The following is a 24,843-nucleotide window of genomic DNA, read 5'->3' as shown; positions in this document are numbered from 1 at the left end:
AGAACAAATTGAGTATCAGGATTAAAGTATTTTATATAGGCCTTATTAAACCAAAGTTAAGCAATCAGAGCTTAAGCTTATAACTTACCTGTATAATCTATAATTTATAGAGTACTTCCATATATATTATCAGATATAAGCCATAATAAACCTGTATGATAGGCATTATTGTTCTTATTTCATATTTGATAAAACTGGTTCAGAAAAGTTCAGAGGGCTACTGTGTCAGACTGAAACTCAAATCTGTTTCATAAGATTGTAATCCCAGAAGTCTTTCCATGGATAATCTCATTAGTTATAAATTTACCCCAACAACTGAAGCTCCATGAAAATTTCATCTTAAAATAAAACTATTAAATAGAGCTATGATTAAACAAATATCAAAAACATGCTAAGCTTTCAGATAATAAATACAGCATTATTAAGCTGTAGGTATTTGCAAGACAGAAATAGACATCTCAACAATCTATAAAACTTAGCCTTCTGAAAAAATCATTTAGAGATTTTTGTTCAAACTGAACATTAATCTTACTAAGTTTAGACTTTGAGAATAAATAACTTCTTATATAGCTGACTTTTAATTTTTTTTAAAGAATCCTGTATTAGCTTAATTACAAAGTTTTTAAGTATAGAACTTATATAATAATTTTTTGTCTCACAAGCAGTTTTCCTTACCAATAAGAAACACAAGATCGGTTTCTGCCCAAGAATTACATAAAAGGGTGTTTAAGTGGAAGGAAAATGAAAGAAAATGCATGAAAATGAAAAAGAACACATAAGTAACATACATAAGTTCCACAAATCTCTTTACATTTTAACATCCCCAAATAACAATGGCATTCCTGGACTTCCCTAGCTTTGAGGGAAAAATTACATTTTCTACAATTAAAACAAGAATATATGATTTGAGGAACTTCTAAAATGAGCTCCATTACACTTGCCACACAAATTCCCTAAATACCACAGCATTTCTGTCTTCTAGCTGTAATTCTATTTCCTCTATTTAATTTACACTGCCTCTTCTCTTTTAAAAATCCTATCCTAAGTTCAAAAGCTTATGGCAATGAAATAGATCAATATTTTTCTAATACTATTCATATGGCCATACATATAATGATCAAATATTTGGCACTAATTAAGAAAAGTGTTTATAAACTATTCCTCAAGCCCTTCTTCAATTAGATTTTTCCTGATAATTCCAGCCCATGGTCATTTCTTCCTCTCTGAACCACTCATCTGACACTTAAATCATATATTGCCTTGTGACTTAATACTCTTACATTATATTGCAATTTCATTCTTGACCTTTCATTTAACTTTCATGTGTGCCCCCTTAGACTTACCAACTAGATTTCAAACACATTTAAGGGACTAGGCCTATATATAACACTTTTATAAATACACCTAATAGAAGCTAGCAGAATGTTGTGCAAATATAATTTGGTGATTATACTTTTATTATTTCCTTTTTATATCTCACTTATGATTACACATTTTCACAATGAAATTAAAAAATTAAAATGAAAGTCACGCTATTTCCCTTCTCAGTGATCAAATGGTAATACACAGTGATCAGTGATAACATACAGCTATTTAAAACATTAACTTCCATGCTATGGCTGTCATGATCATTATTATATACTCCTTTACAATTTCTAAACCGGTATAATAGCAGATGCCACTTTTCACGATTAAGAGCCCTGATGTTATAGCACGCTCTAGTGATCAACTATGAAACCACAGATCTTCAATACTTTAAGACAAAGACTTACCCAAAGAAAGTAAGAAATTTTCAATCAATAGTGTTAATATTTAAAATGTAAAAATATTACAAAAATGAACTTAATGTTCATACCTTACAATTTACAAACTTGAAGCATACAATAAAACTTACTCATTAGAAACAACTGTTACCTAAACAGCTACAGTTTTACCTCATTTATTCATCTTGTTCTGGGTATTTATTACATGCTAAAAAATATTCTAAGCATTGATAGTTCAGCGAGAAGCAGAGATCAACCTCTCATTGAGAGGATTCTCTTCTATGTTTTCATTAAACATATAGTTGGATATTCAGTCAGTCATTAAAATACTTGTATTGAAAACATTAAACAAAGAATCACACTAGTAACTGAAAAGTCCAATGAGTGAGAAGTGCTGTGGGAATATATCAAAGAAAACTGACTCAGGAAGGGAAGTCTGACTCCAAAAAATACGATTGAATAGAGACGGAAAGAAAAATAAGAGTCAACTAGTCAAAGGGTAGGCAAGTGGCAAGAAATAAATGGCATTTATTTTTTTATTTTTTTTTAATTTTTATTTATCTATGATAGTCACACACAGAGAGAAAGAGAGGCAGAGACACAGGCAGAGGGAGAAGCAGGCTCCACGGACCGGGAGCCCGATGTGGGACTCGATCCCGGGTCTCCAGGATCGCGCCCTGGGCCATGCAGGTGCCAAACCGCTGCGCCACCCAGGGATCCCCAATAAATGGCATTTAGAACAAGATAATGAGAATAGAGAGATGTTAAAAGAGGAAGATAAGAGGTTGGCAGAAACCAGACTATGTAAGGCCTTAAAGGCTATATAAGAAATCTAGCTTTTCCCTAAGAGCAGTAAGATCTGCCATTTCAAAGAAGAACAAAACTGGCTCAGTATTTTGGAGGGACGGAAGAAAGGTTATGGCAAGACCAGTTAGGAGGCTACTCAGGTAGCCCAGGTGAAAGATCACAGTAATCTGAATGAGAGTAAAAACAGTGGAGATAAAATTTAACATATGATTTGAGGAATATTTAAGAGCTAAAACTGGCATGTCCTGATGATAGACTGAATATTAGGAAGATGGAATAGTAAAGACTTTCAAATGCCATCTTCCAAGGAAGGAAACTCAGGAAGAATTTTTTTTTTTTTTAAGATTTTATTTATTTATTCATGAGACACACAGAGAGAGAGGCAGAGACACAGGCAGAGAAAGAAGCAGGCTCCATGTAGGAAGCCCGATGTGGGGACTCAATGTGAGGAACTCAATCTGAGGAACTCCAGGATCACGCCCTGTGCCAAAGGCAGATGCTCAACTGCTGAGCCACCCAGGCGTCCCAGAATGGACTTTTTTTTTTTTTTTTAAACTAAGCACTATTTTGTTTCCAACTAACCATAAAATATTCCTTCTTCTGAGGCACCTAGGTGGGGCTCAGTTGGTTAAGCATCTGCCTTCAGCTCAGGTCATGATCTCAGGGTACTGAGATTAAGCCCCAAGTGGGGCTCCGAGGTCAGTGGGGAGTCTGCTTCTCCCTCTCCGTCTGCCCCTCCCCCTTCTAGCACATGTGAATTCTCACTCTCAAATAAAGAAATAAAATCTTAAAAAAAAATACACTCCATTCTTTAATGAAGAATTAGACTTCAGGAGTTCATTTAGGCATTTTTTTTTTTAAATTGAGGTAGTATTGATTACAATGTGGTATTTGTTTTAGGTGTACCTCAGTGATTTAACAATTCTATACACTATGCTATGCTTAACCACAAGTGTAGTCACCATCTACCACCATACGTTATTACATATTACTGACTATATTCCCTATGCTGTATTTCTTATCCCCATGACTTATGTATAACTGGAAGTTTGTATCTCTCAATACCCTTCACCTATTTTGACCATCCTCCCAACCCCCTCCACTCTGGCAACCACAAACCTACCCATTCTATTTATAGACAAAAATGTTTTTGCTTGTTTCTTTTGTTAGATTCCACTTACAAGTGAAATTATATGGTATTTGTCTTTCTCTGACTTCACTTAGCATAGTACCCTTTAGGTCCATCTATGTTGTCACAAATGACAAGATCTCATTCTTCTTTATGACCATCTCTCTCTCACTCACTCACACACACACACACACACACACACACACACACTCTATATCTTCTTTATCCATTTATCTATTGATGGACACTTACGCTGCTTCCATATCTTGGCTATCAAAAATGCTGCAATAAATATAGAAGTATGTATATCTTTTTGAATTCATGTTTTCCTTTGGGTAAATGAGGAAAAAAATCAGGAAGTATGGATTGTTTTATGTTTTCTATTTTTGTTTGATTTTATGAAAGAGGTATGAAGAAAAACATTGTTTGGTTTTACATAAAGTTAATAAAGTATTTCTGAATATCCAAGTAGGATGGAGATTTCAAGAAGACAGCTAATTCTGAAGTTCAGATGATAGCTGTGGACAGGCAATATAATTTTTGAGTCTTTAGTGTATAGCTGATAACTGAAAATAGAAGCTCATGAAATGATGTAGAAAGAGTATATAAAGTGAAATGAGAAGATGACCTGTAATTGAACTTCAAGTAAAATGAGTCATATAAAAAGTTCATGGTTTTGGCAAAATGGAGGTCACTGCTGAACTTATCCTGAACTGTTTCAGTTTAGTAATGGGACTAGAAGCCAGACTGGATTAAGAAGTGATTGGGAGCTGACAGCTCTTTTGAGAAATCTGGCTGTGAAGAGAGTAGGGGATTGGTAATGATAGGACAACTGTTAGAAGAAAGTGCGAGGGATGACTGAAGGATTCATTACCTCACCCAGACCACATGACAGAGATCTAAGCATATTCAAAACAAGATGGGAGGTATCCACCTAAAAGGACAATGTTGACTATCCACAAGAAAAGAGAGGGACAATTAATAGTGTAAGGCTTTTAGTAAGGCTTTTAAAGAGGAAAGGAATGAAGATACCAGCACAGGTATAAATATGAACCATCAATAGGAAAAGTAATTCTAGTGCAAAACAAGAAAGGAGAAAAAAAATGAACAAAAATAGAGGCAGATTTAGGTGTTTCATAGTAAGAAGATAAAGAAGTTATGTGTCTTATTTATTTATTTAAAGATTTTATTTATTTATTCATGACAGACAGAGAGAGAGACAGAGGCAGAGGGAGAAGCAGGCTCCATGCAGGGAGCCCGATCTGGGAGATATAGGACTCAATACGGGGACTCTAGGATCGTGCCCTGAGCCAAAGGCAGACCCTTAACCGTTGAGCCACCCACATGTTTTTCTATTTAAAAGCATGGTCAGCATCACTCATCACACAACTTATAAAAACCAATAGTATGCCTACATTTCTCTTTTATCAAAAAAGACTACACTATATTCAATTTTTAAAAATATTGTGATAGATGCAGGATCATTATAGAGTAGAACAACAAATTTTTAAAAAACATTTATAAAAAATTTGGAATCAAAAACGTAATGAGATGTACAAATGACTTTTTGAAACGGAAACATTTGTTTAGAATTATATAGAGACATTTCTGAAATAAACATATAATCATAAATGCATGTGTATCTGTACACTGGCACGCAAATGCAGTTGAAAATAAACATTTTTACTGGGCGAATTTAACACTTAAAAAACTACCTGTCACCTAGGAATGGACTAAAATGCCCTTCCCTCAACATCTTTAAGAATACAACTTATAAAATACTAAATAGTTTTACATTGCTTGGGTTCAGTCATTTTCAGTGTATCATAAAATGTTCACCAACTTTTGTTAGTACTTTTATTCTGAAATACATTTTGAATCTAATAAAAATATATAGATTCAAATACTTTTTACACACTGAAGATCACTGGCATGTTAATTTCTGTTGCGAGCTTAATTCATTTCTATATTAATTCAAGAATATAATTTCTTCTGCCATCTCTGTTTAAACAAAAGTGCACTCTTAGAGAATCTTAAATCACAACTATTTCAGAGTTTTCTTAATATTAGACAAATGTTGAAATATATGTTGAGAATATTTTTCATTATGCTTTATATACTACTTGCTTGGACTGTGTGTGCTCCACGGGCAGGCACTATGTTAATTTTGTTTGCCACTGTAACTCTAGTACCTAGTGTAATGTCTGATACAGAGTAGATAAGTCATTAAATATTTGTCAGTTTTAAGACTACAAATGTCTTATATCACATCTAATTCTACATTTATAACCCTAACAAATCAGCTTTAATATTTTTTCATAAGTAAGCATATAAAAAATTTATCTATTTTATATGTTAGAGTTACACTTAAGATGTTTTATAGTGTTCCACTAATAAAAGTTTTCATAAAGATAGGGAGATAGACCAAATGATTTCTTCAGGTTCTTTCTGATCTTTTGGTTTTCCATATTGTAAATAGAGATCTTTGGTCCAAATGTACATTATCTATAATAAGGCAGCCAGTCACAATATCAACAATGAAAATATGTTTATGTTTAGAGTTCATATAAACCAGTAGTTTCCAGGGTTGTTAGAAGACTTTGACAATTCCCCAGAAGTTGCTTGCAGAGCAGATATGATGAGGTTAAACTATAGTATGATTCCCAGACCCCTCTCTTCTTGATTCAATCAGAGAAATTTATATTAATATGTTTATAATGTTGGAATTGGACATAAGATTTCACTAAAAAAAAAGGTTTAGGGAGAAAAAGGTTTAACAAATAGTGAAAAAAGCTTTATCATTATGTAAAATAAAATATTAATCTGGTCACGGCTGACATTTTTAATTATATTTTTGTTTTGTCTGAAATACTTTAGGGATTAATATCTCTGGGAGATGTCATATTAACAAAAATAAGAAAAAAATTCCACTTAGTCAACTAACTTGAAACACAGTTCTTTCTTCCAACACTGGACTATCTAATGCTCCAAGAATGTTCCTTTTTGTACAGTGATTAAGAGAATTTACATACCATGGCAGAAAAACTACTTTATTAGAAAATTGCTTTTAAATTATGTTTAGATTTTCATGTTCCACAGAGGCATTTAAAATATGAAACATCTTTTAAAATACATTAAACTTTAAAAACTAGTATCAAAAATAGTCTAGAGGAAAAACTGGAAACACCCAAAGGTCTATCAATAGATGCAGATAAATGGGTTGTTTTATAACAATGGAATACTACTCAGCAATAAAATGATATGAATTAATGATACACACGGCAACTTGGATGACTCAAAAACTGTATCCTGAGTAAAAGAGAATTTTTAAAAGTACAGACTGAATAATCCTATAGATATAAAACTAGAATATACAAGTTGTCTATACTGACACAAGAAGATTAGTAGTAGCTGCATAGAGAGTAAAATGGGGGAGAGGAAGATTACCAAGGCACATGAGGAAACTTCTGGGAATGATGGTTATAGTCACTGTCTTGAATATAACTAGTAATGGTTTCACAGGTGCATACATATACCAAAACACCAAACTGTATACTTAAAGCTTAAAAAAAGTAGACCTGTAACTTTTCAATGTAAAAGAATGTGTAAAACTGCCTGATAAATTTTTAAAGATTATTTCAGAATGTCAAACTACTATAGAGCTTTTTAAGGTAAAAAATGTTTATTACCTTTCAACTTTTGATGCCTGAGAATTTTCTATTCCTTTAAAACAAACTTTTTTGACATGATCTCCTGAACTATGGCCAGTAATAGATTTTTTTTCTTCATAGAAATCCCGGAATGACTTGGATGAAACTGAATGTACAGAAGATGCCCTGCAAAGAACAACAGAGATCATGTTAAAAAGTCCATTTTTAAAAAAGGTCAATGCTAGAAAACACAAGTAGAAAATGGAGAGAATGTATTATCAAAAATTTTACACTGATATTATATAATTAGTTTTTAATGTGATGTTAGATTCTTGCTGTCAGTTGTGAACTCATCAGAATGATGTGATAAAAGAAAAATGGAGACCAATACTGAAGATAACCCAGATGTTGAAATTAGCAATGATATTAAAAACAAGTGTCGTAACTATGCCTCAGGCAACAATTAAAAAAAGCTCAGAATAAATTAAAGAATAAGCTCAGGGAAAAGAAACTATGAAAAAGAACAAAATAGAAGTTCAAGAAGTTTTAATACAATATTTAAAAAACAAAATTCATTGGATGGATGTAACAAACAACTGGAATAGAATCAAGAAAAACTGAAGATAAATCAACAAATTTTTAAATCTAAACAGAGGTAAGAAAAGACTGAAAAAACTTCCACCATGGTGACTTAATCAGATATCAAAAGGTCTACCATAAGTGTAACTGGGAATACCAGGAAGAGAGGTTAGAAATACAGCAGATAAAAATATTTCAAGAAACAGTAGCCAAGCATGCCCCAAATCTGGTGGAAGATATAAATTTAAAGATTCAAGAATTTTAGAAAACCCCAAGGAATATCAATCTAAAGAAAACCATACTTAGGCACATAATGAGCAAACTGCTAAAAACCAAAGACCAAAAGAAAAGCTTGAAAGCATCTTGAAAGAAATACAACACAGTATGAAAACACTTAGCTTATTATTAGAAACAAGGAAAGCCAAAAGACAGTGGAACAACATCTTTAATATGATGAAAGGTAGGAAAAAAACTATTAATCCAGTATTCTATATCCATATTAGTCAACTTGGACAAGGATCCTCTCCAAGTCAGGATCAGAAATGATTACAGTTCTGCCTGAACCTTGATTGCAGCAGTGTGGGAGACATGAGCCAGGGGCACTCATAAGCAATAACTCAGTGAAGCCCGACCTAAAGGAACTATGAGATAATAAACATTGATTGTTTTAAGCTATTTTTTAGGGATAATTTGTTACAAAGTAATAGATAACTAATATAAGATACCATTGGAATTAAAAAGATAATAAAGATTATAAATAACTTTAGGCAAATAAATGACAACTTATGTAAAATGGACAAATATCTTGAAAAATATATATATTTTAAAGATTTTATTTATTTATTCATGAGAGACACAGAGAGAGAAGCAGAGACATGGAGGGAGAAGCAGGCTCCTCCACTGGAGCCTAACATGGGACTTGATCCTGGGTTTCCGGGACCACACCCTGAGGTGAAGACATACACTCAACCACTGAGCCACCCAGGCATCCCGAAAAAACTATTTATTAAGGGTACCTGGGTGGCTCAGTTGGCTAAGCATCTGACCTCAGATCAGGTCATGATCTCTGGGGTTGTGGGATCAAGCCCCATGCTCAGCAGAGTCTGCTTCTCCATTACATCTCCCTTTGCCCCTCTCCCTCCTTGGACACTCTGAAATAAGTCTTTATCAAAGATAAAAATATGAAATAAAAAAGAGACCTATCTCTATTTAAAAAACTGAATTAATCCCACCAGTTTAGAAGTTGACAAATTGATTCTAAAATTTTTATGGGAATACAAAAAACCTAGATTAGCCCAAGTATTCTTAAAGCAATACAAAATTGGAAGAAGATAAAACAAGTCACAGTAATCAAGACAGAGGCTTAAAAATCCAATCAGTGGAAAAGAATAGAGAGCTCAAATATAGATCCTCACGTATACAATCATTTTAATTTCAATAATTAGTTCCCAAAACAATTCAGTGGCAAAAGTATTTTATCTAAAAACAAATGGTTATAAAAGAAAGAAACCTTCACCTTTATCATATCCTAAAATTAATTCAGGGTGGATAACAGACCTAATGTAAAAACTATCCTAGAAAAAAACAAAAGACTATCTTCATAACTTGGTGGTAGGCAAAGGTTTCCTTGGGCTTATACTACAGGAATAAACAAATGACGAATTACACTTAACCAAAATTAAAACTTCTGATCAGAAGACATCATTAAGAAATCAGAAAATAACTGCAAAACACTATGTGACAAATGACTTGTACCCAGATTGTAAAAAGAACTAGAACTCAAAACTAAAAAAACCTTAACACATAATAAAAGACAAGGCAATTTCAAAAAGCAAGCAAAAACAATTTGAATAGACACTTCAGAAAGAAAGATATGCTAATGATCAAAAAGCACATTAAAAAGTGCTCAGTATTCATCAGGGAAACACAAAGCCACAATGAGAGGCTGCTATATGCCCACCAAAATGGGTAAAATTAATGGACAATACCAAATGTTGGCAAGAACGTGAAATAACCAGTGCTCTCACATACATTGTTGGTGGGTGGATAAAATGGTACTAATGCTGTGGGGAAAGGTCTGGCAGTTTCTTAGTAAGTAAACATATTTTTCTGTATAATCCAATAATTCTCCCTAATAATTATCCAAGAGAAATTAAAATATATGTCAATAAAAAGGCCCAAACAAGAATATTAGCAGCAGCTTTACTCATAATAGCCAAAAACTGGAAAGAGACCAGGTGTCCATCAACAGGAATAAACACAAATTGTATATTCATACCTTGGAATACTACTGAGTAATAAAAAGGAATAAACCATTGGCATACACAATCCAGATAAATCTGAAGAACACGTGAATGAAAGAAGCCAGATGGATAAAAGTACATTATGTTTCATTTGCATAATATAAAGTTCTAGAAGAGGTAAAAATAATCTTTGGTCAAAAAAGGAAAAAGTCACAATAGTGATTGACATTGGTATGGAGGAGGGCACCAAGATGAAAGAGAACTTTCTGAAGAAAACTTTCTGGGATAATGGTAATGCCCAGCAATTTATTAAAAAGATAATAAATAATGACCAAGTGAAGTTTTCCCCAGTAATGCAAAGTTGGTCTAACACTCAAAAGAAAAAAAAAATCAGTATGAAACATAAACAGGATAAAGTAGAAAAATCCTATGGAAAAGACTTATGATCCAAAATATGACCAATAACAGGCAAGGACATGCATCCCAAAGATATGAAAATGGCCAATAAGCCCCTGAGAAGTGTAAAATAAACCACACTTACTAGTAGCTAAAATTAAAACAATTACGTGTACCAAATGTTCGAAAGAGTATGGAACAAGAGGAACTCTCATACACTGCAGACAAAAAGTGTAAAATATGAACATTTTGGAACATTGGTGCTTTTCTTATATTATAAAGTCTAACATTCACTTAACATATGATCCAGCAATTCCACTCCTAAGTATTTATCAAGAGATATAAAAACATGTCTATTATGACTTATACATAATCACTTTTTTCATAAAAACATACTAGAAACCAGTATTTCTCAACAAAAAAGGAAGAAATTACTGGTAAATGCAACATGGATGAAGCTCCAAAACTTTAAGTCAAATGACAGAAAGCCAGACATAAAACAGAACATAATGAGCTTACATGCCATTTATATAGTTTGAAAGCAGACAAAAACTAAGTTATAGTGACAGAAAATTTCATCAATGATGGCATAGGTGGAGACTAAGAAAAGGTACTGCAATGAGGGAAATATTTCTTTTTATTTTCACTGGGGTGGTGAATACACAGATGAATGTATTTGTAAAAACTCCTGTATACAAAATTAGTCCACTTACTGCATGTAAATCATATCTTGACAAAGTTATTAAAAAAAAACAAACAAAAGGAAATCTGCACTCCTTCTCAAATGACTAAAAGTTGAAAAATGTCAAGTTTTGGTAAAGAGGTGGAAGAAGTACAACTCATACAACGCTGATGAAAATGTTTTGTGATGCCACTAAAAATGAATATATGTATATCTTATTATCCAGTTATTCCTAGTTAAGATACCCAATAGAAATACAAATGTACATTCACCTAAGACATGAACTAGAACATCTATAGCAACACTAATCTAACAGTAAAACAATGAAGATATTCAAATGCTAACAAAAACTGAGTAAGTTGCAGTATATTTACACAATGGAAATTAGCTAGTACTCATCAAAATATGAATTTCATAAATATGTTGAAAAAAAGAAGCCAGACACAATTCTATTTATATACATTAAAAGAAAATCTATGAAAAGAGAAGTCAGGATAGTGGATGATAAAAAAGATAGTGGGTTGCTGCAGGGAGAAGAGGGCATGTAAGGGTGGCAGAGGGGGACTTAGAAGATGATGGTAATGTACTTCTTAATTTGAGTGCTGGTTGTACAGGATGTGTTCAGTTTGTGAAAATTCAGCCTATATATTTATGGTTATTGTACTTTTAAGTGTATATTATGTTTTAATAAAAAGTTACTTAAAATGTTAGCCTGCTTTTACATGATAAACCAGAAGAAATAAAAATTAGGTTGATCTAAATTTACAAAATTAATCACACCCAACATAGCTGTAATACTTTGATAATTAGTTAAAAGTGGAATATATTTTAGAATACCAAAAAACAGGCAAAAAATTAAAAATCACCATTACAAACTAATTTAGTTTTCAAAGATTTCATACTCAGAGTTTAATGATTTCAGAATCTTTTAATTCAACTATCAATATTTTATTTTACAGCCATGCAAAAACAATCTGCAGAGTAATAGGGCTAGACATATAAAGCTCTATTGCTTAGACTGGGTTCAAATTTTGGCTCTGACTTTGGGAAGTTAAGCTTTGTGCTTCAGTTTCCTCATCAATAATACGACAATACTATCTCCATCATCATAATGGTTGTTATGAGGATCAAATGTTAATTTATGGAAAAATACTTAAAACAGTAGCTGACACAGAGAAATGCTATGTAAGTCTTACTATCCATAATTTTCATAGCATTTAACAAAACTGTGATTTAAGAGAAAAAGAAGACATGAACAAAGTTCATGACATGAAGACATATAATCAGTTATAAATAGGCTTAGTATCTCTTTCCTTCTAAAGTAGACTTAGAAAAATTAATTTAAAAAGCTAAACTTTAGTTATTAGTTCTTTTATACACTAGATCTACACCATATCCTTAGATCATTTTCAGAATCCTTAACATTAGAGAGTCAAAGTTATAAGCAATAATAATGTATAAACAATTTCCATACCTAGGTTTTTTCTTTTTTTACTATTTTCTTTACTCAGAGAACAAAGTGGTCAAATGCTAAATGGATAATTCCTGAAAAAGTTAAATTCGTAGGGGCAAGAAACCATAAAATCCAAACCTAAATTAAGTTCATAAACAATTTGAGGTATCCCATAAAAGAGGAAGTCTTTCTAAAATCCTATTATTTTGTCTGAATAGCTCATTTGTACCTCTGATCTAATTACCAAACTATATTTGCAAAACGCTTTAACATGTATCATGTCATTTAATTCTTGTAGTAACAATCCTAAAAAGTAAGTATTTTTATCATCTCCTAAGTTTAAAAGAAGAGTAAAACCAAAGTTCAGGGACCACCAGAGATAAGGCAGAACTGGGATCCAAACCTAATTCTTTTTTTTTCCTAAAAATATTTTATTTATTCATAAGAGACACAGAAAGAGAAAGGCAGAGACACAGGCAGAGGGAGAAGCAGGCTCCATGCAGGGAGCCAGACGTGGGACTTGATCCTGGGTCTCCAGGATCAGGCCCTTGGCTGAAGGCGGCGCTAAACCACTGAGCCACCCAGGCATCCCCCTAATTCTTAATGACCACAGAACTCATCCTTTAATCTACCACTGCCTTCAGTAAGAAATCAAGACAACACTTCTTATAAAGTGCCAAAGAGAAAACAGATAGGAAGATACTGATGATTCACACTTTGTTTTGTTACCATATGAACTAAGCATCCATTCATAACAAAATGAAAACTATTTTACCCAATTTCTATTTGATCAATAAAGATTAGATCATTCAATACAAAAGGTCTCCTAAAAGATTTTTTTTAAGGGACTCCTGGGTGGCTCAGCAGTTGAGCATCTGCCTTCGGCTCAGGTCGTGATCCCAGTGGGGAGCCTGCTTCTCTCTATGCCTCTCTCTGTGTCTCTCATGAATGAATAAATAAATCTTAAAAAAAAAAAGATTTTAAGAAAAAAGAAAAGTTCACCAAAAAGTTAATACATGTTAAGGAAATCAGTTAATCATATGGCCATATTACAAATCAAGTTACCATTTATTAAAATATAAATGGCTAACATTTATATATTTGATTAGACAATGTTGAAGGTGCTATGCTAAATGTTCGATGCTTTAACTCAGCTTCAACTTCATAATACCCCTGTGAAATAGGTACTGTTTTTAGCTCTATTTATGGACAAGGAAAGAAAGACAGAGAAAGATTAAATAACTGATCTAAGCTTACATTGCTACCAAATTAACAGATCCATGATTTAAACTCAAGCAAGGCTAACTCCAGAACCCAGGCCTAATCACTATACTGCTGTGTCTACATATTAAAGTTGTTTGCTCTAAGTAAAGTCTTAAATTACATCAGAGAAATTTTCCTTATAGATTTGTGTCAGAAACATGACCTACCTAGGTATTCATGCTAAAAATACTTCTTCAAATGGAACTTCCCTATGACTTGACCATGCAATTTTTCCCCAAATACATACATATACAAATTATAAAAAGCTAAACACATATACAATTTGTGTTTCCTTAACAATTCCTTCCTCCTCCCAAAAGCATACATACCTAAAGGATTCTGTTGGCAAACAAGGTAACTATGGTGTACAGTGTAACATTAGCAATTTGGGAATACTGATGGCAAATGTTCTTGCCTGAGAATACACTGAATGTCTCCTTTAAGTAAATCATGTTTCTAAATACAGAAATTTCAATCTATAAAGCATAAGTTGTCAGATTCATTCTAGTAGTAATTCAGAGACTCCTAGATGTGATAAATTATACATACTTTTAAAAGACTTCCAAAACTTTTTTAAAAAGCTACTGATACCTCCTTAGGAATAAATGTAAGTAACAGTGCTTATAAAATATCTTAAACTCACATGTTCATTAATCATGCACAGTGGTTACTTATAAAATGACTTACCAGATTTCCTTAAATGAGTTCTACTATTCTTTCCACTGATCATGCCATAATTTGAAACAGTGTCTGATTTCCCATGATTTTGCTTTCTTAACTCAGGCTCTGGCTATTTTCCATCTTAGGAGCCACAGTAGCTTTATGAAGAAGCATTTGTAGACATTGGTAACCACGTAAAAAATTAATCAAGATTTTGTTTCTTAGCTAAAGCAGCTCTGAAATTTTAGCTTTAATAGATAAAATTTCCAGCTCTAAAAAGTTAAGAAGTTGAATTAGTTTATAATTTATAGGTTACCTCTATATGGAATTTAGAAGAATTTATATTCATCAAGCCAGGCCACAAAGATTGTGCATTCTTCCACTGAAGATGACTCATGAGAAATGTATTATTTCTCCAAGTAAAACAGGTGATAATGAAAAGTGGCCAACTCCCACATACACTTGGTGTTTTCACACTATATTATATCAGAAATTCATTCTAATGCAAGAACCAATTATATTTAATATATAATATTGCCACACCTAACTGTAGAGAGCAGGAGTACAACTATGTATTATGAGTCATAAAAACGAGCTGAGAAAATCTGTGATCAAACTAGTAAAAATCCTTTCCACAATCAGAAGCAGATTTATAGGGCTAATTTGTGATTTGCTAATGAGCTTTATCTTAACCTTAATACTAAGATAAACACAGCATAAAAACATATTCTACAAAAATAAAATCATGTTAGATGGTTCTTCAGATGATGAAGATGCTCTTTTAAGGAATATTTTTAAAAACTTAAGTCACTACAGTTCTGAATATACTCTACATACAATTCATAAATCAGATTAAATGCTAATTTAATTTTCTAATTTATTCATAGCATAGTAAAGTTTAAGTGCTACCAAATTTCATTAGATCATCATTTACATGGGATATTCTAAGGAAAACAAATCCATTTTTAATTTCTTCAAGCATATACTACATGTATTTACACCCTGTGTGTAAAAAGTATTCAACAAATGATTATTTCCGTTTACACTAAACATGGATCAAAATTCATGAACACCAAACATCAACCAGTTTATATAAACATGTTTTAAAAATTTCTAACAAATATTTTGATTTGTGCCATTAACTTATAAAATTTCCATAACCAAAGTATATATATTATATCCTTATAGTTATTCTATACTTATTGACAAATATATTTTACTAAGTTAACCTTTAATTTAGAGTACAAATAAAAGTATATATATTCAGAATTTAGCAGAAATAAATTTTAAAAGTCCTTCAAATATCAAAAATGGTCTCAAGAAGTCATAAAAAGGACACAAATGATTAATTTTATAGCTCAGATAATTCAGAATAAAATTATCCCTAATTAAATTTGCTTGGTGTCCTAAGAAACATAAAACTGCTATTGATTAGTTTGTATTTTTTTTAATTCAAGTATAGTTGGCATAATTTCAGGTATGCAACATGTATATATGTTGTGAAGTGATCACCTACCATAAATCTAGCTACCATCTGTCACCAAAATTGTTACACATTAACTTTATTCCCTATGTTGCACATTGTATCTATGTGCCTTATTTATTTTATGACTGGAAGCATGTTATTTTGACTTTTTAATCCCCTTCCCCTTCTCCCTTCTCCCATCTGGTAACCATCAGTTTGTTCTTTGTATATATGAGTCTGTTTCTGTCTTATTCATTTATTTTTTGATTCTACATATAAGGGAAGACATACAGTACTTGTCTTTTTTTTTCCTTATTTCATTTAGCATAATACCTTCTAGTCCATCCATCTTGCTGCAGATGGCAAAATTTCATTCTTTTCTTTTATGGCTAAGATTTCATTCTTTTTTTTATGGCTCCTATTCCATTGTATGTATTTATACCTAAACTTTATCCATTCATCCATCAATTGTACGAAGTTGCATCCATATCATGGCTATTATAAATAATGCTGCAATGAACAAAGGATTCTAAATATCTCTCTTCAAATTACTGTTTTCATTTTCTCCAGATAGATACCAGAAGTGGAATTGCAGGATCATATATAGTAGGTCTATTTTTAATTTTGTTGAGAAACCTCCATACAGTTTTTCATAGTGCCCGCACCATTTTGCATTCTACCAACAGTGACAGGACATCAGAGTTCCCTTTCCTCTACATCCTCACCAACATTTAATGTCATTTTTGATAATAGCCATTCTGACAGGTGTGTGGTGATAGCTCATTGTGGTTTTGATTTGCATTGCTCATATGATTAGTGATGCTAAACATCTTTTCATGCGTCTGTTGGCTACCTGTATGTCTTCTTTGGAAAAATGTATATTCAGGCCCTCGGCCTGTTTTTGTTGTTTTGATACTGAGTTGTGTATATTCTTTATATATAATGGATATTCAACCCTTATCAATCATTATCATTTGCCAATATCATCTCCCAATTAGTAGGTTGCCTTTTTGTTTTGTTGGTTTTCTTCATTCTGCAAAGGCTTATTTAACATAGTTTCATTTGTTTATTTTTGCTTTTGATTCCCTTTGCCAGAGGAGACATATCAAAAAACCATGTTGCTCAGGGATGCCTGTGTGGTTCAGACAGTTGAGCGTCCAGCTTTTGGTATCAGCTCAGGTCATGATCTCAATCATGAAACTGAGCCCCATGTCAGCCTCTGTGCTCAGCACAGAGTCTGCTTTAGACTGTTTCCCTCTAACCCTTCCTGCCACTGACTTTTGTGCGCACTTTCTAAAATAAGTAAATCCTTAAAAAAATACGTTGCTCAGACCAATATCCAAAGCTTACCACTTATGTTTTCTACCAGTAGTTTTATGGCTTCTGATCTTAAATTTAAATCTTTAACTCACCTTGAGGTTTCTTTTTGTATATGGTATAAGAAAATGACTGTTTTCCCAACACCATTTATTGAAGAAACCTGTTCTTTCCCCATTATATGCTCATGCCTCCTTTGTCAAAGATTAATTGACCAGAAGCACAGGTTTATTTATGGACTCTATTCTGTTCCACTGATCTATGTGTCTGTTTTTGTGCCAATACCATAGGGTCTTTATTATTATAGCTTTGTAATAATTTGAAATCAGGGAGTATGATACCTCCAGCTTTGTTCTCTCTTAAGATTGCTTTGGCTCTTCGGGGTATTTTGTGATTTCATACAAATTTTAGGATTATTTGTTCTAGTCCTGTGAAAAATGCCCTTGTTATTTTGATAGGGATAGCACTGAATCTGTAGATTGTTCTTGGTAATAAGGGCATTTTAAAAAAATAAGTTCTTCCAACACAGGAGAGCAGTGTACCTTTCTGTTTGTGTTATCTTTATTTCATCATTTAGTTTTTATAGTTCTTTCACCTACTTGGTTAAATTTATTTCTAGATGTTTTATTCATTTCAATGCAATTGTAAATAGTACTGTGGTCTTAAATTTTCTGACAGCTCATTATTAGTGTATATATATGTGACAAATTTCTGTATACTAACTTTGTATGAAACTTTTTTTAAGATTTTTTTCCATGAGAGAGAGAGAGAGAGAAGAGAGGCAGAAACACAGGCAAAGGGAGAAGCAGGCTCATTGCAGGGAACCTGACATGGGACTTGACCCTGGGTTTCCAGGATTATGCCCTGGGCTGAAGGCAGGCACTAAACCGCTGATCCACCCAGGCTGCCCTGTATGAAACTTATTAGTTGTAATGGTTTTTGGTGGATCTTTAGAGTTTTATATATATATATATATTCATATTCATGTGTTCAAATAGTTAAGTTTTACTCCTTTTCCAATTTGGATGCCCTTTATTTCTTTTTCTTACCTGATTGCTGTAACTAGGACTTCCAGTACTATGTTGAATGAAAGTGTTGAGAATGGACACCCTTGTCTTATTCCTTATCTTAGAGGAAAAGCTCTCCACTTTTCACCATTGAGTATGATGTTAGCTGTGGGCTTTTCATATATGGCCTTTATTATGTAGACATATGTTCCCTCTAAATCTACTTTATGGAGAGTTTTTATATTGATTGGAAACTATTTGTCAATTGTTCGGTTTATCTATTGAAAGGATCATATGGATTTTATCCCTTCTCTTGTTGATGTGGATGTATCACATTGACTGATTTGTGAATAATGAACCACCCTTGCATCCCAGAAAGAAATCCCACTTGATCTTGGTGAATGATATTTGATGTATTGTTGGATTCAGTTTGCCAATATTTTGTTGAGGATTTCTGAATCTATATTCATCAGATATACTGGCCTGAAATTTTTTTGGTTTGGGGTTTGTGTTTTTTTGAGGAGGGTGCTGCTGTCTTTATCTGATTTTGGTATTAAAGTAATGCTGGGCTTATAGAATGAATATGGAGTTTTCTTCCTCTTCTATTTTGGAAAGGTTTGAAAAGAATAGATATTAACTCTTCTTTAAATGTTTGCTAGAATTCACATGTGAAGTCATCAGGTCCTGGACTTTTATTTGCTGGGGGTTTTTGATTACTGATTCAATTTCATTGCTGGTAATCAATTGTTCATATTTTCTATTCCTGCTTCAGTTCTGGTAGGTTATGTATCTCTAGGAATTTATCCACTTCTAGGTTGTCCAATTTGTTGGCATATAATATTTCATAATATTCTCTTACAATCCCTTGTATTTCTATGGTGTTAGTTGTTATTCTTCCTCTTTCATTTCTGATTTTGTTTATAGGAGTTCTCTCTTTTTGGGGGGTGGGGGAATCAGTCTGGCTACAAATTTGTCAGTTTTGTTGATCTTTACAAAGAACCAGCTCCTAGTTTCATTGATCGGTTCTACTGTTTTTTTAGTTTTTATATCATTTATTTCCACTCTAATCTTTATTATTTCTTTCCTCCTACAAGTTTGGAGTTTTGTTTGTTCTTCTCTTTTTCTAGCTCCTTTAGGTATAAGGTTAGGTTGTTTGAGACGTTTCTTGCTTCATAATATAGGCCTGTATTGCTATAAACTTCTCTTAAAACTGCTTTTGCTGCACAGCCCAAAGATTTTGGACCTGTTTTCATTTTCATTTGTCTCCATGTATTTTTTTAATGCCTTCTTTGATTTTTTGGGTTGGCCCATTCATTGTTTAGTACCATGTTATTTAACCTCCATGTATTTGTCCTCTTTCCGGAATTTTTTTAAAGATTTGAGAGAGTGCATGCATGCATGCATAAGCAGTGCAGGAGAGGCAGTAGGAAAGGGAGGAGAGTCTTAAGTAGACTCTGTGCTCAGTAAGGCAGGGCTAATTCTCATGACCCCGAGATCACAACTTGAACCAAAACCAAGAGTCACTTATCTGACTATGCCACCCAAGTGCCCTCCTGAGTTTTTTATTGTGGTTGATTTCTAGTTTCATAGCAATATGGAAAATATGTGTAGTATGACTTCAGTCTTTTTAATTTGTTGAGACTTGCTTTGTGGTCTAATATGTGATCTATTCTGGAGAATGTTTCATGTGCACATGTGCAAATAGAATGTGTATTCTATTTGAGGATGGAATGTTCTGAATATATGTATTAAATCCATTTGGTTCAATATGTCATTCAAGGCCATTATTTCCTTGTTTTTGTTTAGATTATCCATCCATTGATGTAATTGGGATGTTAAAGTCCCCTACAATTATGTATTATTACTTTTAGTTCCTTTATGGTTGTTATTAACTGCTTAATGTATTTCAGTGCCTGCATGCTGGGTGCATAGATATTTACAATTGTTCTATCTTCTTGTTGGATCATCCCCTTTAGGATTATAGAGCATCCTTCTTTGTTGCTACAGCCTTTGTTTAAAAGTCTACTTTGTCCAATATACGTATTACTATCCTGGCTTTCCTTTCATCACTAGTTGTATGATTTTTCTCCATCCCCTCACTTTCAGCCTGTGGGTATCTTTAGGTCTGAAATGAGTCTCTTATAGCCAGCATATAGATAGGTCTTGTTTTTTTTTTTAACCCATTCTCTCACTGTGTCTTTTGATTGGAGCATTTAGTACATTTACATTCAAAGTGGTATTTGGGGACTCCTAGGTGGCTCAGTGGTTGAGCATCTGCCTTTGGCTCAGGGCGTGATCCCAGAGTCCCGAGATCGAGTCCCACATCAGGCTCCCTGCATGGAGCCTGCTTCCCCCTCTGCCTGTGTCTCTGCCTCTCTCTATCTCTGTGTCTCTCATTAATTAATAAAGTCTTTAAAAAAAAAAAAAAACAAAGTGGTATTTGATAGGTATGTGTTTATTGCCATTCTGTTGCTTGTCTTGTGGTTGTTTTTGTGTTTTTTTCTGTTTCTTTCTTCTATTGCTCTCTTCCCTCACCATAAGTTGGCTTTCTTTAGTGATATACTTGGATTCTTTATTTTTTGCATATATATTGCTGGTTTTTAATTTGTGTTACCATTAGGTTTGCATACAACATCTTCTGCATCTATCAGTCTATGTAAACTTGATGGTCACTTAGGTTGAACCCATTTACTCCTCTCCCCACCACAATTTAGGTATAAGGTGTCATACTTTATATACTTTTCGTTTGTGAGTCCCTTCACTGGTTTCTACAGATACCTTTTTTTTTTTTTTTCTTCTAAATACTTTTGTGCTTCCTGCTTTTCTTGCTTATGGTCTTTCTATTCAGAGTCCCCTTTAACATTTCTTATAGGGCTGGTTTAGTGGTCATGAACTCTTCTAACTTTTGTTTGGGAAACTCTCTCCTAATCTGAATGATAGCCCTACTGGATACAGTATTCCTAGCTGCAGATATTTTTCCTGTCAGCACTTTGAATGTATCATGCCAATCCCTTCTGGCCTGCAAAGTTTCTGCTGAAAAATCCACAGATAGCTTTATGGGGTTTCCCTTGTATGTAACTGTCTTCCTTTTTTCTTGCTGCTTTTAAAGTTCTTTATCACTACTTTTTGCCATTTTAATTACTATGTGTCTTGGTATGGACCTCCCCGGGTTGATTTTGTTGGGGGGTTCTCTGTACCTCCTGGATCTGAATTTGTTACCTTCCCCAGATTTAGGAAATTTTCAGCTGTTATTTCTTCAAATAATGATCTGCCCTGTTTTCTCTCCATTTTCTTCTGGAATCCCTATAATGTGAATGTTACTACTCTTGATGGGAGTCATTGAGTTCCCCGAGTTTGTTCTCATTTTGCATAATTTTTTTTCTCTCACCTGCTCAGCTTGATTCTTTCCATAACTTTGTCCTCCAGGTCACTGATCTGTTGTTCCCTTTAGTCTGTTCTTTATTGCATCTTGTGTATTTTTAATTTCATTTACTGTGTTCTTCATCTCTGTTTCTTTCTTTAATCTTTTTGTTAAGGGTTTCAGTGACGTCCTCTACTCTTTCAAATATACTGATTATCTTTATGACCATTACTTTAGATTCTCTATCAGGCATAATATTACTTATCTATCTCCATTTTGCTTAGGTTTCTTGCTATGATTTTGTCTTGTTCTTTGATTAGGAACATACTCCTCTTTCTCTTCATTTTATCTAACTTTCTGTGTATGTTTCCATGCCTTAAGAAAGTCAGCTACATTGCCTATTCTTGAAAGTAGTGGCCTTTTGATGTCCCGTAGTGCCCCACAGTGCAGTATCACCTGTTTACCAGAATGTGGCACCAGGGGTGTCTCCTATGTGTGTTGCATGTACCCTGCTACTGTGGCCAAGCCACGTTTTCCTTTGGTCCAGTTGTCTGCAGTGGCTCTCTTAGCCTATTGTGGGCAGTTTTTGATTCCTGTGGACCAGTCTGGGCCACCTTGGGCTTGAGTTGAGGCAGACCAGGCTTTCACCAGAGATGCAATAGCAGCTAATTGCAGGGCACTTTCCCTGTGTTGTCCCCTGAAAAGCTTTTGGTAGTGGGCAGGGCCTGCTATCAAACCAGCTGTCTGCCCATAGCCCACTCCTGGGGCTGTAATCTAATTAGTTTGTGTGGTTATGTTTTCCTCTCCCCAGATTATGAGTCACTTTGGAGTGGTGCTAGCCTCTGTCAGGGCTGCCTCAACACTGCCACACTTATGGCCCTGGTCTAAATGGGCTCTAGCCAAGAATGTATTGGTGAGGATGGATCTACAATATGCTCAGGGGCAGAGCATGCAGTAGGTCCTCTGAGAGAAAGGATGAGGATCACAGCCATCTGGGCTTATCAGGAAAGCATGTGGGCTGGGTGCAGTTTTAACAAATGCATACGAGTCCTCTGCCAGTGGGAAAGGGCCGCGGCTGATTGCAAATTAGCCCTGGCCTACTCCAAAGTGTGAGTATACAGGGTACACAGTGCCTCCAAGTTTTGCATGCCACTTCTCTGCTGGGGGGGATGTGCCTCTGACACAAGGGAGGTCAGCTGGGCCTGTCTGCAAAGAAGGTAGGGGTGGCATGCACAGTTTTAACAAGGTTCTTGCTGGTCTTCTGATACCACAGGGACCAAAGACCTGTAAAGCACGCTGTCAGGAGATGTGGTATTGGCAAGGCTTGCAATGGTCTTCTGGGGGAGGAGACCTGTAGTGCTGGGACTAAGGCAGGCCTGGCTAGAGGGGGCAGATCCCTGAAGCAGGGAAAGGGGCTGGGGAAATGGCACCTCCAGCTCCTCTGTTTCTGGAGGAGTCTCGCAGTGATGTCTGTCCCTCTGGAATATGCTCTGAGATTAGTAAATAATTCTCCCTCCCATATGCTCCAAGGGTTTTGAAACTGCTGCTTCTATGCTGTAGGTCAGTAGGCTGTCTCTTTTAATTTCAGGGACTCATTTTCCTATAGTCCTCCAGGCTCTCCTAGAACTAAGCCTGCTGATTGTTTTAATCCCATGCTTTGGGGCACGTGGGTGGCTCAGTGGTTGACCATCTGCCTTTGGTTCAGGTCGTGAACCCGGAGTCCTGGGACTGAGTCCCACCTCAGGCTCCCCAAAGGGAGACTGCTTCTCCCTCTGCCTATGTCTCTGCCTCTCTCTCTGTGTCTCTCATGAACAAATAAAGTCTTAAAAAAAAAATTTCATGCTTTAGGTCCTGCTGGTTTTAAGAACTCACAAAATTCTATGCCTCTGATTTTCAAAGCCAAATGTTATGGGGATTTGTTTTCCCCATTCAGGTTCCCTGGTATGACAGTCTGTTTGTCTCCCCTCTCTCCACCCTCAAGTCCCTCTCTCAAGAGAAGTCCCTTTAGCTCCCCACTATCTCTGCCCTTCTTACACTCTTTGATGTGGCCTCTTCTCTAAATTTAGTTGTAGAGTTTGTTCTGCCAGTCTTTGGATCATTTTCTGGGTTATTTACAATTAGGTTTGTGTATCTATTGCATCATGAGATAAAGTGAGCTTAAGGTCCCCCTAATCTACCATCTTTCCAGGAAGCCTCCTCTACTTTTTGTTTTTAAATAATGAAACTGATTAATGGCATGGCTATATTACTAAGCCCAAAGCTTCTTCATATGCTTAGTTAATTCTCTCAAATTGCAGTATTATTTAGTATCTTGAGAGTTGATCTAAGAACTTTTGTATCTCTTCCATACTTTTCTTAGGGAAAACACAACTCAATGTTGTAACAGCTATCTTACAAACCCTACAAAGACAGTGAACAAATCAGTCTACCACATATAGAAGGTATGCAACAAATACTAATGAATTAAAACATTCTACTAAACTCATTTTCTCAAATTTTACTCTTTTCTTTTTTGAGTTTTCCCACCTCTTTCTTTACTTTCTTTCCTGTGATCATGCTTTAGATCTACAAGTAGTCCTAACATTGATTTAGTCCCCTTGGTAGCACCAAATGAGTTGCCACTCTTTTCAAAGTAATTTACTTTTTTAATTGGGAAAACTATTCTCTTACAAGTAGGAAAATGCGGCATTAGAAGCAATGAAAGGGGGACACCTGAGTGGTTCAGTCGGTTAAGCGTCCAAATCTTGATTTCAGCTCAGGTAATGATCTCAGAGTTGTGAGACTAAGCCCCGAGTCATTTCCTTTGGGCCTGAAGCTTAAGATTCTCTTTCTCCTTCTCTCCCTGCCTCTCCCTGTGCCCCCACCCCCCACTCTTTCTCTCTAAACTAAATAAATAAAAAGAAGCAATAAAAAGATTCCCTCCAAAAAGGGTAGCTTCCAAGACGCTCTTCAGTCCTTATGAGAAAAACGGGAGTTCAGTGAATCTCTTCCTTGCCTTTCACTCTATCCATATGCTTTTCCTCTGAAATTGCTTTTTAATTAAAGGGAAACAGGAAGTACAACCTATT

The 24,843-nt window shown here is 34.5% G+C and overlaps 1 protein-coding gene across 3 annotated transcripts in view; it reads right to left on the bottom strand.

Moving 5' to 3' along the window:
• The window catches only part of IBTK (inhibitor of Bruton tyrosine kinase), a 94,901-nt gene that overhangs the window by 5,616 nt on the left and 64,442 nt on the right, over positions 1–24,843 (bottom strand). For 2 of the 3 annotated variants that reach the window (XM_041759579.1, XM_041759586.1), the window contains exon 26: positions 7,389–7,535. In XM_041759579.1, coding sequence (XP_041615513.1) covers positions 7,389–7,535 — 147 coding nt within the window. Of the gene's footprint in view, positions 1–7,388; positions 7,536–14,651; positions 14,784–24,843 lie in introns of those variants that run through there. The other variant, XM_041759595.1, reaches the window with a different exon arrangement.

The sequence above is a fragment of the Vulpes lagopus genome, chromosome 1, assembly GCF_018345385.1.
Source record: "Vulpes lagopus strain Blue_001 chromosome 1, ASM1834538v1, whole genome shotgun sequence".
Classification (NCBI taxonomy): Eukaryota; Metazoa; Chordata; class Mammalia; order Carnivora; family Canidae; genus Vulpes; species Vulpes lagopus.
This window is presented reverse-complemented; position numbering and strand designations above follow the sequence as displayed.